The 14,584-nt window shown below is 45.5% G+C and overlaps 1 protein-coding gene across 1 annotated transcript in view; it reads left to right on the top strand.

Moving 5' to 3' along the window:
- LOC101167134 (synaptic vesicle glycoprotein 2C) overlaps positions 1-13,457 on the top strand; it is a 54,268-nt gene extending 40,811 nt beyond the window's left edge. The window contains exons 10-13 of the mRNA XM_023960723.2: positions 6,557-6,690; positions 8,722-8,925; positions 9,053-9,212; positions 10,730-13,457. Of these exons, the coding sequence (XP_023816491.1) occupies positions 6,557-6,690; positions 8,722-8,925; positions 9,053-9,212; positions 10,730-10,913 (682 nt within the window). The 3' untranslated portion in view covers positions 10,914-13,457. The remainder of the gene's footprint in view (positions 1-6,556; positions 6,691-8,721; positions 8,926-9,052; positions 9,213-10,729) is intronic.
- The last annotated feature ends 1,127 nt before the right edge of the window (positions 13,458-14,584 follow it).

Genomic DNA, 14,584 nt, shown 5'->3' with positions numbered 1-14,584 from the left:
GGCGGGGGCTGGGCGGCGGTGCCGGTCAGCCAGCCTCTTGTTGGTTGCGGAAGAGCGAAGCAGTGCGGCACGCGCCTCCTTCCAGACTCGTCTGCAGCGGCGGTAAAGGTGTTGGATGGATGGTACCGCGACCTCTGTCTCCTGCTCCGGGAACAAAGGAGGTTGATAACCCAGGGAGCACTCAAAAGGAGACATACCAGTAGCAGTACATGGAGTTGTGGGCATACTCCACCCAGGGAAGCATGGAGCTCCAGGAGGTCTGGTGATGAGAGCAGATGCATCGGAGGGCCGCCTCGAGGTCCTGATTGGTCCTCTCAGCCTGCCCGTTAGACTGAGGATGGAACCCTGAGGAGAGACTTGCAGTGGCACCGAAAGCTGCACAGAAGGACCTCCACACCTGGGAAATGAACTGTGGACCCCGGTCCAAGACCAGGTCCACCGGAATACCATGCAGCCGGAAAACATGATCAGTGATGAGTTTGGCAGTCTCCGCGGCCGAAGGCAGCTTCTGCAAGGCCGCAAAGTGGGCTGCCTTCGAAAACCGGTCCACCACTGTCATGATGACCGTCCTGCCAGCTGAGGACGGCAGACCGGTGACGAAGTCCAGGGCAATGTGGGACCAAGGACGGCTCGGGACTGGTAAAGGGTGTAGGAGCCCAGCAGGAGGTTGGTTGGTGGTCTTATTCTGGGCACAGACTGTGCAGGCAGAAACAAACTCCCGGGTGTCCCTTGCTAGACTGGGCCACCAGAACCGTCGGCGTAGGAATGAGATGGTCCTGCGGATGCCGGGGTGGCAGGTCAGGCGCGTAGCATGAGCCCACTGGAGAACCTGGCTGTGACAGGTCCTGGGAACAAAAAGTCTATAAGGCGGCCCCCCACCTGGGTCTGGGTCCTGCGCCTGAGCAGCCTTGATGTCCCTCTCCAAACGCCAAGTGAGGGCACCTAGAACGCAGGATGCCGGTATGACTGTTCTTGGTTGTTGATCCTTCACTATAAGTTCCTGCTGCCGAGAGAGGGCGTCAGGTTTTACATTCTTGGAGCCAGGACGGTAAGAAACAACAAAATCAAAACGGGTGAAAAATAACGACCACCTCGCCTGCCTGGGATTCAACCGTTTAGCGGTCCGGATGTACGAGAGGTTCTTATGGTCGGTCCAGACCACAAACGGCTGAGTCGCCCCCTCCAACCAGTGTCTCCACTCCTCAAGAGCCAACTTAATCGCTAGAAGCTCCTTGTCCCCCACATCATAGTTCACCTCGGCCGGGTTAAGCCGGCGGGAGAAAAAGGCGCACGGATGGAGCTTGTCATCCGTGCTCGACCGCTGTGATAACACACCCCCTACCCCAATATCAGAAGCGTCAACCTCCACGATGAACTGGTTGGAGGGATCTGGTTGGATCAGGACAGGCGCGGTGGTGAACAGATGCTTCAGTTTGACAAAAGCAGCCTCAGCGGCCTCCGACCACTGAAAAGCAGAGGAGGTGGATGTCAGGCTCGTGAGGGGTGCTGCGACAGAGCTAAAATTACGGATAAAGCGGCGTAAGAAGTTGGCAAACCCCAAAAACCGTTTTAACTGTTTACGGTTAACAGGGGTGGGCTATTCCACAACCGCCTTAACCTTGGCAGGATCGGTTCGTACCTCCCCACCCGCGATGACAAACCCCAAAAACAAAACACAAGGGGAGTGAAACTCACACTTCTCAGCCTTTACATACAGTTTGTTCTCGAGAAGCCGCTGGAGAACCAGACGAACATGCCGCCTATGCTCGCTGGAATCCTTAGAAAATATCAGGATATCATCCAGGTAGACAAAAACAAAGTGATGAACAAAATCCCGAAGCACATCATTAATGAATCCCTGAAACACTGCAGGGGCGTTAGACAGACCGAAAGGCATCACCAGATATTCATAGTGTCCGAGTGGGGTGTTGAATGCAGTCCTCCACTCGTCACCCTCCCTGATACGCACCAAATGGTAGGCGTTCCGCAGGTCCAACTTGGTGAACACCCTGGCCTCCTGCAGTGACTCAAAGGCGGAGTTCATCAGAGGAAGGGGATACCGGTTCTTCACAGTAATGGCATTTAACCCCCGATAGTCGATGCAGGGTCGTAACGACCCATCCTTCTTTCCAACAAAAAAGAACCCGGCCCCTACAGGCGATGAGGACGGCCTGATGAGTCCAGACCTGAGGGAATCAGCCACGTACCGCTCCATGGCCTCCCTCTCCGGTTTCGACAGGTTGTAGAGGTGGTTCTTGGGCAGCGTTGCGTCTGGCTGCAGTGTGATGGCACAGTCATAAGGCCTGTGAGGTGGAAGCGATAGAGCCCGATCCTTAGAAAAAACCTCCCCCAAGTCATGGTATTCGGAAGGCACCCCGGATAGGTCAGGTGAGGGCGGCTGCCCCACCGGGACAGCGGGATCGGCCTTCGGATGTCGAGCTGAGCGCAAACAGGTCTCATGACAATAATCACTCCAGCGAGTGATGCGACCAGAGGGCCAGTCGATAACGGGGTTATGAGCCAAGAGCCAGGGAAACCCCAAAACTATAGGATTGAGAGATGACTTGAATACGTAAAACCGGGTGAACTCGTGATGATTACCTGAAATTATGAGATGGACTGGTTCAGTAATTTGGTTGACGGTGGAAACAATCTCACCATTAAGAGAGCTAACTAATAACGGACGGGGAAGCGACTCGGTGGTAAAACCCGCCTGTTTGGCCAGCTCGGCATCCATGAGGTTCTGCTCAGCCCCAGAGTCCAATAAGGCCCGAACGGGAACCCCCCCAACCTTAAACATAATATGAGCCTCCAGTAAGCACGAGGCAGGACTAGAAATGGTGGGCGCTGGACCTCCACTCGTCAGTGTGCCCACACTTAATGACGAGCGGTGACTTTTGGGCAGGCCCTGCAGAAATGACCCCACTGACCACAGTAAAGGCACTCACCTGCCGTTATCCGGCGTTTACGTTCAGCGGAGGATAGGCGCCCATGTCCCAAAAGCATGGGTTCGTCCGTCAGGGGCTCCGAAGGATCTGTGGGAGCAGCAGACAAAGCATGATGAGAGGAGTGTGAAGAGTCCACGGGGCGTCCCTCGAAACGGGGAACCTCCGCCCGACGTCCTTTTCTGCGATCCTGCAGGCGATTGTCAATCCTGATAGCGAGGGCTATCAGGGGCTCCAAGGACGACGGGATCTCCAACGGCGCGAGATGGTCCTTCATCTCCTCGGAAAGACCCTCCAGGAAAGCGTCCGTCAGCGCAGCGGGGTTCCAATCGCTCTCTGAACCGAGAGTCCGGAACTCTATGGCGTAATCAGCCACCCGCCGAGGCCCCTGTCGCAGCCGCATAAGTGCCCGGGCTGCCTCCCTCCCAGGCTTTGTGTGCTGGAAGACCTGGGTGAACGCCTCCAGGAAGGCAGGAAGAGATGCGCAGGTCGTGGCTTCACGTTGCCACTCTGCTGTGGCCCATGCTCCAGCTCTGTCCGTGAGATGCGATATCATGAAGGCCACCTTGGACCGCTCCGTAGGGAACGCTGCGGCGTGTAGTTCGAAGTGCAGCTCACACTGCGTGATGAACGCCCTGCAGTCCCCAGAGTCACCGGAGAACCTCTCTGGCCGGGCCAGCTGCACCACAGGAGCCGGAGAAGTCTGAAAAGGAGCCACAGGAGCCGGCGAGGAGGAGGAGGAAGGATGAGGCGTGTGAGATGAAGAAGACGGCTGAACCTGCGTGGCCAGGAGGTCCAGGCGTTTGTGGAGCGCGGTTAACTGTTGCTCCTGGCGACCGGCCATCTCCAGCATCCCTCGACGCAAGTAATCAAGCTGTTCTGCTTGGAGCTGGATGATCCGCTCCTGGTTACCGGCATCAGCTCCAGAATGATCAGCGCCCGCTGTGTCCATTGTTGACAGGATCGTAATGTCAGGGTCGGGTGGTGGACACAAACGCAGGACGCCAGCGGATACGTATAATTCGAATTTAATCGACTATTCTCGTGAGAGTACAAACAAACGAAACGATCCTGTGACCATGACTGGGTTGACAAAGAATATATACAGTGACTAAAGTGGAAACAGGTGAAAACAATCAATGAGGTAAAGACAACGAGTGTAACTAGTGACCAGAACCGGAAGTGTCAAACTAAAACAGGAAGTGAATCAAAAACAATATCGGCCGCCCTGGCCCCTCCTGGTACCTAACACGAAGAAAACTTGGAAAAATGGAAAACCTTCCTGGAACTGATCAATCCAATTCTAAGAACACGACAAGGACTCATCCAGGAGGCCATGAAAAAAGGAGGAGATCATGGAAAGACCTGCAGGTAAGAGTTCCTGATCCGAAAGTAAGACAGAGACTTTTGGACAAACATGGATCCATGAAGAGTAGAAGGAGACGGACACTCATGACACTCTGGACAAAGAATCTGATGAGACAGAAAAGGAACTTTCTAGAAAGAGAGCATCCTCACTCAAGACTCAAATGTATATTTTCAGAAAACGAACATCAGAGCTGCAGTCAAACGCTGAGGTGGTAGTGAAATAATGTGGGATTGCTTTGATGGAACCATCCATTCCTTTCCCAAACCTTTCATATTTGAAATATTTTGTATTTCGTTTACTTGAGGTAAATTACCAATTAAAATCCAATAGATGCTGTTTTCTCCCAGATGACCACAGCGCTGCTGTTAATCCAGACTCCTCCTCATCGGTGGAAATTAGAAGGCGTATCTCTCTTTCCTTCCCTCAATTTTCCTCCTTCACACATGATCTGTTTTCTCACCTTAAGAATTAAGAGTCCATCTCCTGTCATTTCTGAGTCTTTTCCAGGTTTATGTGGATAAAATCAAAGCCATATTTTGTGCAGCAACATGAAGCAGATCATAAAGACAAATACCAGAACCGACCATCTGGTTTTTGTTTTTTGGTTCCACCAAGACCAATCCTGGTGACAAATGTTTGGCCATTAAGCTGCATGAAAGTCTGATGCTACATACACACCAGCCAGGTGAATGCAGGTTTTAAGCATAGAGTGTTCACACTGGACCGTCGCTACCAAATACTAGCGCATGCACTCAATTCAATTCAATTTTATTTTATTTGCATAGCACAAATTCACAACAACAGTCGTCTTGATGGGCTTCGTATCGGTAATTGGAAAAGTTAAACATAAAATCAGAAGGATCATGAGTACAGAGAGTTCAATTGGAAAATACTAAATTGAACCAACAAACTGACTAAGCTATACTGGAATCCCTGCCCTTAGACCCCCCTTCGCGGTAAGGAAAAACTCCTAAAAATAACGGATTCCGGAAAAAACGAAGAAACCTCAGGGGTGCCCACATGAAGGAGGGATCCTCCCCCAGGACGGACAGGCGATTTACCAGAACTCATAGAGAAGAATTAACTTATCTAACTCTACAACTACATATTTAAAGTCCAGCAGACAAGCTTCATCCAGCCGGAGTTGGGGGGACCGTCAGGGGCGCGAGTCGAGCCGGAGACAGGAACCACAGCCAGGTGTAGAAGCAGTAGTAGAGACGAGGTACACGGTCAGGTACCGAGCGGAGACGAGTTGGGAAAGGCTTGGTGTGAAATGTCAAAGCGGTACAAATCTCGGGAGTCTTGCTCCAGGCTTTTTCTTTCCAATATATGAAAGATTTGATGTCATAGAATTCTGATAGGGCCCGTCAAACAAAACTCGTCCGTGAAATAAAACATTACTTCCAAATCCAAATCCTTGATTGGTCAAAGTTAAACTGGTTTAACTTTCACAGCACTCACAAAGGGAGCCCGTTTTGAACATAGAGTCCGAAAACAGACTTCATAACTTGCTTATCGTAGCGTAAACGTGATAGTATTGTACGCAGAAGCCTGCGTTTTTTATAGACTTTCCATTAAAAGTGGTCGCTTGCATGCTCATTGCAGAGGCCGATGTAAATGTGGCATGGCACGATCTCCTCAAGAGGACACTTAGGCTCAAAACCACCTCTGAAAGCTGTCATGAACGCATTCAAGTCTTCGGTCAAGTCAGAGCTTGAGAGAGCTTATCAGTGGTCCATCCATCCATCCATCTTCTTCCGCTTGTCCGGGACCGGGCTGCGGGGGCAACAGTCAAAGCAAAAATGACCAGATTTCCATATCCCCAGCCTTTTCCTCCAGCTCCTTCAGGGGGGACCCCCGAGTTGTTCCCGGGCCAGTCGAGAGACGTAGTTTCTCCAGCGTGTACTGGGTCTTCCCCAGGTTCTCCACCCAGTGGGACATGCCTGGAACACATCCCCAGGGAGGTTTCCAGGAGACATACGGACTAGAGGCCTCAAGCCACCTCAATTGGCTCCTCTGAATGTGGAAGGGAAGCGGCTCCTCCGAGCTTCTCACCCTATCCTATATCTCTAAAGGAGCAGTCACAGTCATCAGAAAATATTTTTCTAACAGAAACACACCTGTCTGCTCTCAAACATTGGACTTATGGCCAGGAAACCAAAAAAACAGACATTTAATTTAACTTCTTCAACATACATTATGTGTATTTTGTGTAAAAAAAAAACCCACCATGTCCTTCCAGGTTCATCAGCATGAAGTTCAAGGCCGTCACCTTCATTGACTCGTCTTTCTTTAACTGTTACTTCGAGGACGTCTCCTCGGTGGGATCATTTTTCAAAAACTGCTCCTTTGTGGACTCTTTCTTCTACAACACAGGTGAGTGCATCTGCAAAACACACACTCAGCGTGTTCATCCAGCACTGCACTGAGGCCAGTTTCCTCTCCTCATCCTCTTGCTTTTTACAGTGGGCCCCTTTTCATGAGTCTTTTGTTTGCCTGACAGCTCGTTCAGGGTTTAATGTCACAGCTTCAAGCATAAAGGATGCACTCAGCTGCTAAATTGCTGCTTAACCTCTTCGTTCTTCACTCAGATTGCAACCACTGCTGACTATTTAACAAGATTGGGCTGCAGAGATGGTTCTGTTTAGATGGGAAAGCTCAGATGACTGTGATTTTTATTTCTTGCTGCAATAGAGTAGCTTATAAAAAAAAAAAAAGAATCTGCAAAACAACTCGTGTGTCATGGAGGCTTTTTTTTTTGCCAAACTGTAAGAAAAATCTGGAGCGTCAGGAAATGATCTAACAGAAGTGGAGCTGATTCAGACCTTGTGGGAGTGGAGGCTGGAAAAACAGTCGGGGGGGATTCACTGAACACAGAAACAGCGAAAGCTCACCAGGTTTACTGGTGGGAAACAAAGTCTTTTTGCCCCCAGCGATGAGTCCTGAAAGCAGAGGATGAAAAGAAATGTGCAGAGACAGAACTGCTGCTGTTGAGGTTACTCAAACACACTTCATGTTGAGGGAAAAGCCTTTAGACATTCAAGCTAACCTGAAACTACAGCAGTGCATTTCCGGCATTTCTAATAATCTAAGCAAACATTTGAGTTGAGTAAATTATTTATCTTTGTTGTTTGTTTCCCTGTAAGTGGAGCAGCATCTGGAAGGGACATGCCGCTGTGGGATGAGCAGTTCTAGTTCTGATGAACGATTCAAACTTTTCTGATTTGTTTTTAGAACCCACTAGAACCCAATGGTGCCTGCTCCATTGATCAAGTAAAGCCTTTGGGTGGTGGCGGTTCGATGATGTGGGAAACATTTCCCTCCTGGAAACTCCGTCATAAACTCTGGAGACTGCAGTTTGCTCTTGTAGACATTTCACATCTTTGGCTGATTCCCATCATGCAACACGACATGATAAACCTGTTTTGTGGTGTTGGATTAAATCGTCTTTTTGTCACTGACCTGGATTAATCTCATACTTTGTTGCTGATCTTCCCTGCAGTCCTCCTGAGCAAAGGTTCAGCTTGGTTGCTGAGCTAGAGCCCCCGCAGCTCGGCAGCAGATGCTTCGCTGCGCGGCGCCGGCCCGTTGCTCTGTGCTTGCTGTTTTAAAGCTGAGCTCAACAGAACAAACAGACGGAACCTCAAACCTTTCTGGGTTTCTTAAAAAGTTTTACAAACAGATGAAACCAATCGGAACGTTTGGGATCGTAGTTCAGGTGTCCTTAGACATTTACTTCTTATTTAATCACCAAGTGAAAGCCTTTATTACATTTGCTGTTGTGTTTTCTTACTTTTATAAAACATGTTCAAAGCTATAGAAATAAATCAGAGTGAGTTGTTTTTATTAAGGGTTTACTTTCAGAAAAAGACGATCCATGTTTATAGAAAGGCAGGGTTTGGATAATTTACTTTAAGGAAAAAAGGTGTTTGTTGGAAAGGATTTAGGCATTTATTGTAGTTCCTTATGAATTGATTAGAAAAAGGAAAAGGTTTAGGTTGCTATAAAAAGGAATTCACATGTGAGTCTGCAGAGATTTTTGCATTTTTGACTAAAAAAACTTCAGTTTTGTGCTAACTATACAATGAATATTTGAAAATGATGTATGGTTCTCTAGGAAGAATTCTACTGTTTATTTAGATAAAGATGTGCTTTACAGACAGATTTTCACTAAATAATATCTGCAATCCTCTAAGTTTACTTTTGGCAAAAAAGAAAAACAAAGGTTTATGCTGGTGTCTCATCATTTTATCAACAATTCATTTTATGGTAAAACAAATATATTGATCAATTTTTTCTGTAAAGTTCTGGCACAGTTTAGTTTTGAATGCATCGTTTAAACTGAAGAAAAAATTTGTTTCAGGCTCAATTTCACAGCATCCATGTTTTTGTTTTTCCTGTTGCCAGATATCGATGACACCAAGCTAACCAACTCCAGAATAATTAACAGCTCCTTCCATCACAACAAGACGGGCTGTCAGATGACGTTCGATAACGACTACAGTGCCTACTGGGTCTACTTTGTCAACTTCTTGGGAACGCTGGCCGTGCTGCCGGGAAACATTGTGTCTGCTCTGCTCATGGACAAGATTGGACGCCTCAGCATGCTGGGTACTGTGCTGGCTCAGACCCAACTCTCACCGTGAAATGTCTGGACATGTTGTGGTGTTGACCTCTCTGCCTGCAGGCCGTTTGCAGTGTTTTTGTGATGGATGGGTTACAACTGTTTGTCCTGCAGGAGGCTCCATGGTTCTGTCAGGCATCAGCTGCTTCTTCCTCTGGTTCGGCACCAGCGAGTCGATGATGATCTTCATGCTCTGTCTCTACAATGGCCTCAGCATTTCTGCGTGGAACTCTCTGGACGTCGTCACAGCAGAACTTTACCCCACAGATAGACGGTGAGGACTGTGAAGAGCATCTGATTGCTTTTGAACTGTCAGAAAGTATCCGCCTACCTCGTGGCATGTAGGCATTATTTGAAATATCCTTCATACTTTATGATTCATCAAACTAATCTGTTCACATATTTTCTATAGATTTTTTCTGCTGCAGAAAAAACACTTCATGTTTCCATCAGTTTTGATGGCAATCTGGTCAATACCACCATTGCTGTTGCTCTGTTATTCTTTTCTGCTTTAAGTCCTGATGTAATAACACAATCATTCCAGAAAGTTCCTCTTGTGTCTCATCAGAACATTTGTCCAAACGTTTTATGGCTCATCCAGATGTTTCTTTGTGTTCTTGTTCAGCTGAGTCTTTCTCCCAGAACCTTTCATAGATCTGAGTTTATCATCGAGTCTCTTTCTGACTGTTGGATCATGAACTCTGACCTGTACTTAGTCATGGGAGGCTTGTACTTCTTTCCATGATCTTCAGTGTTTTCATGACTTCCTACACAAGTCCTGGTTGGTTTCTATGGCGTTTCATGGCTGCCATTAATTGAACGAGCGCAAAGATAACTGAGCGACTGTGTTCGCTGAGTGAACTGCGTGAGCAAGTGCAATGCTAACCGAGCGACTCCGCATTTTACAACTGCACGGTTGCAATCCTAACTGAGCAGTACTCCTACCAGTAAAGATACAGGTTTAACCTATAGCTGAATATTCAGCGGCGTTTTTTTTTATTAAAGCCTCAAAAAAATGAAAGTTCCGCCCGGCTGCCTTGCTGGATTTGACCTGCAAATTTCGGCCAATCAGATCAACCAGAAAGATTACCGCCCCCGAGTGACAAAAACACCCCCTGAACATTGCTCACAAACCGAAGGAGCGCATAGGAGTGCAGCGAGCGCGCAGGATCGCCGCTCAGTTAAGATTGCAACCGTGCAGTTGTAAAATGCAGAGTCGCTCGGTTAGCATTGTGCTTGCGCAGTTGTAAGGTCCGCTCACTCAGTTCCTGAATGCACTCGCTCAGTTATCTTTGCGCTTGTTCAATAAATGGCAGTCACAAAACGCCATAGTTTTCTTGGACTCACTTTGATTGCGTACTCCTGAGAAGGTTCTCTTGTTTTCAAGTTCTCTATATTTTCAGATGTAGGCCATCAGTGTGGTTCTCATGCAGAGAAAAATTGAAATCTTGTTGTGACCTTTTCATGCTGAAAAATACCTGATTCACTTTTTTCTCTTTTAACTGGGTACTTTTTCTTTTATTTACATTTTTTATTTAGTTAAAAATATATCAAGCGATTTTCTATTTTGTCATTTTTCACATCCGGATCAGGAGGGAATTTAAAATGTTTGCATTCATTCCATCTAAAACAGTTTAGGCGCCCCCAGCATCAACAGACAAAACACCGCTCGCACCTCAAAGCTGACTGAGGAATCTGCAGAATCTATTTTCGATACAACCTTTTAGCTTCTTAAGACATTAAGTTGGCAGTCCTGTACATTTCTGACTCTGGCTCTGTTTTCCTCCTCAGGGGAACGGGCTTTGGCTTCTGTAATGCCATGTGTAAGCTGGCTGCAGTGCTGGGCAACCTGATCTTCGGCTCACTGGTTGGCATCACTAAGGCTATTCCCATCCTGCTGGCGTCCTCCGTGCTTGTTGGCGGGGGGCTGGTGGGACTCCGGCTGCCCGACACACGAGCCAACGTCCTCATGTAGACCTTGTCCCAGAAGGACCTTATTTACCAGGTTTTTACTCAGTGCACCGAAAAATGACTCACCTCTGAATTCTAACTAAAGCAACAGTTCCATTAATCATTAATTAAAAATACATTTATTCATCATAAAGGCACCTCATGTCACTTTAAACCCAAAAGTGCAAGAGGTGAAAGTTTTTCTGTTGTGAGTAAATGCCCGTTAAAGCTCAAAAGAGGTTCATGTAAGGGTACAAACACTCTACCGGTGTTTTGTTATAAAACCTGATTTAAAGGTTCAAAGCTTCCTTACATCAAAAAAATATATATCTCAGTGTGCCAAAGCGGCAAAAGGCTTAGACTTCCATGTTTTAGACGGTTAGCTTAGCTTAAATGAAAAAATAAATTATTTAAAACAGCAAGCAACCACTGGTTATGCAAGCATTCATCACAGTGGTGTGTTCATTGTTTGAAGGGTTTGGCCTTTTTCCCGCTGCCTGCTTGATTTATTTGTGTTTGAGCAGTTGTTTTATTGGTCGGTCACAGGTTTCTATCAGAGCGAGCAAATGTAGCACAACTCTGACAGAAGATAAGATCTGTTTGTGTTGATCTGCTATCTGGTTGTCCCTTTTCTTTGAACTGTGCTAGAGCATAACTATTTGCCTGACCTCTTGGTCTGCGGTCTGCTTTAACAGTCGGACTCGATGATCTCAACCCGAGTGCAGATGCCACTATTTTAAAACAGTCCAGGACAGTACATGGCAGTACGCACTTTTTGTAGGTTTACCATTTGCTAATAAAGAACGTGTTATGTTTAATCTCATTGCACCGTCTCATACCTGAAAAGTAAGAGGAGAGGTTAATTAATTAATGTCACAGATTTGGAGAACCAGGCTCGGGCATGTTTAGTGAGAACAGCAGAGTCCAAAGAACCGTGCTCCAGCCCAAGCCATCCACAGCTTGACTATAGGTGACCCAAACAGGAGCGGTCCCATTAGCCAAACCAACCCGACTTTGGGGATCAAACTGGCTTGGACACAATATGAATAGTATCTAGCGAGAGTACTCTCTTAGGTCTTGTTTCCATTCTTAATCGTTTGTAGCCTGAAAGAACCTTGAATGCAGAGATACTAATCAAAATATCTTATTTAGTTGGGTCCAGTACAGAACAGAACACTTTTAGCTGATACCTTTTGTAAAAGCCACAGAGAATCAACCACCTCTGCATAACCTTCTCTTCTGCATCCTTCTCGCTCACACCAACCACCCTCATGTCCTCCTCAACTATATCAATGAACCTCCTCTTTGGTATCTCCAACCTCCCGTCTTCTATACATCACAACTGAAACCTTCCTCTTCACCTCTTTCCCACACACTGTTGTTGTTTTTGGTCTGACCCTAAAGTCGTCCTCCTTCTTCACCTCTTTTCCTTGTGACCTCACCGTTCCTCCAGGGTTCCTCTCATTTACTGACTTGCTGCAACTGGTTCAGAGGCACTCAGCGAGACATTTTAATTTTAAAAAGCTTTACTCGAAACATCTGTGAGCTCAGAAGATCTGCCTTCAAATGGAACACAGGTGGAGATTTACAAAAAAACAACAAATAAAAGGTTAATACAAGAAAAAAAAGTCACTAACATCCTTTGGCAAGTCTTTGGAGTTACCTAAACTGCTATTTGTCTTTTTTTGCAACAAAAAAATATATATTTATGAAACAAAAGATCATGATTCACCCAAACACTACAACACTCACAGCAAGCTACATCAATTTATCACCAACTAACAATGGAGATGCACTTATAAAGGACTGGTAAAGTAAAGTAAAGTAAAGAAAGTGAAGTAAAAAAAAAAAATCACAATGGCCTCCAATTGTTAGCATTAGCATGCCACACCTGCTGCTTTTGCTAGCAACGGATGGTCTAATTACAGAAAAACTAAGGGAAAACCCACATATAAATGTAGTTTGACTTAATGCAGAGTTCAAACCCTCAACTGGGACAACCAGATATTTTTCTGAGTGTAAACAGAAGCATCAATTGCAACAGAAGCATCAAATGCAACCTCTAGTGTAGATTTCTCTGGAAAAACCACTTTGGTAAATTCTTACGTTTGTTTCCCTGAAGCTCACAAATTAATAGTCATGTTAGAATAAAAACAATTTTTATGTGGAGACTCTTTCACCCATCTGAAAACTATTATCTCAAACTTTAATGGTGGGGATTTATCTGCATATCTTTAGTAGGGATTGGAGATCAGGAGATCTTGAGGACCTTAAACCAAACCCCTTGTGAGCTTTACAGGTCCGGGTCCATAGACATGTTGCCGTTTTCCATCTGCTCTCAGTCTTGCCATTAACTCGGCTAACAAGCTGGTACCAGATTTCATGTTGGTGTTTGAATAGCTGCTTTCTTTGGCATTTGCCTCTACATTTTGGATTGATATTTTATGGGAGGTATTTAAGCCTTTTGCTGCAATTTGCAATAAAAACAAGGCCATGATAAAACAACAACTGCAAAGCCGTAGTTTAGCCAAAACTGACAGCTTCAGCAGCTATATTTCTGAACTAAAAATGAAAAGAAGTTTACATTTTCTGCTTTTTAACAGTAAAAGATTTTGCATCTGGATCCTTTTGTCCGAATGTGTTCTCTCTCGTGTCTTTACTCGTCTAGTGATATCAAGCTCATAATAAAGAGCTGTGTAGAAGAAAATTTTGTTTATGAAAATGTGATTTTCTCTGTAATTTCTTTGAATTTTGTGCTGTTTTGTTTGTTAGCTCATTCTTGTTGATCTTCTGCTTCCTTGCTGCTGCTTCCTCTAAGACTCAAAGGCCTTTTTTTTCAAATGCTGTGCCTCTTCCTCCATCAACTCTTGTCACTTCTTCCAAACCTTGCTGGAAGCTTTGCTGCTCTTTCTGCGCTTTGGATCCTTTTTCACTTGACTTTAAGTGTATGGTCATCTATTTTTTTGTTTTTTTTGCAAAAACAAATATTAGGTTCATGCCATTTGGCAAAAATTCAAGCCATGAGGGTTACCTCATCCAGAAATGTACTTGTGGTGCAGATTTGGTTTATGGGCTGGGTTGCTCAAACTAAATGCATTGGAGGTGAATAAAATGTGTTTGTACATAAAGCTGTGTAGTCTGAGTCTAAAACATAGTAAAGGTTTTACCTTAATTTTCTGTCCCATGATGCAATGTGGATTTGCTTCTTAAATTTGGTGTTTCTTTCAGGAACTAAAAGCTTTTAAAAACAGGACCTACCCACAGTTCACTTGACCACATTTTGAAGTAATGCTAAGAGTCTTCACTAAATTGATAAAATGAACTTCAGTGTGTTGCAGTTTCACCCCTCTCATTTAGGTGGATCAATGTTTGATTGTTTGATTTATGGTGGCTTGGAGTAAAAAAAATCAATTATCTTAGCCTCAGATTTGGTCCAGTTTTGTTTTTTAATCTAAAGTACCGGTAGTCAGTTTCTGGGGGGCTTTTATTGTTTACAAAAGGATGAATAAAGTCAAATAATATTGTTTAAAAGCAGTGAAATTGTTTTTTTACTTTACTTTTTGAGGGGTTGAAAGAACTCTTCCATCTTGCTGTGGAAAAACCTCCTTTGGAAAGAACAAGCAGCAGTCTTAAGGTCATAAAATTGGTGAAGTACTGTTATGGAAAAGCCTTGGTTATTGTTGGTCTAAATAGTTC

Source organism: Oryzias latipes, chromosome 12 (genome assembly GCF_053564925.1).
Source record: "Oryzias latipes strain Hd-rR chromosome 12, Olatipes_Hd-rR_3.1".
NCBI lineage: Eukaryota > Metazoa > Chordata > Actinopteri > Beloniformes > Adrianichthyidae > Oryzias > Oryzias latipes.
Note: the sequence above shows the minus strand (reverse complement) of the source record. Positions and strands in the feature narration are given on the sequence as shown.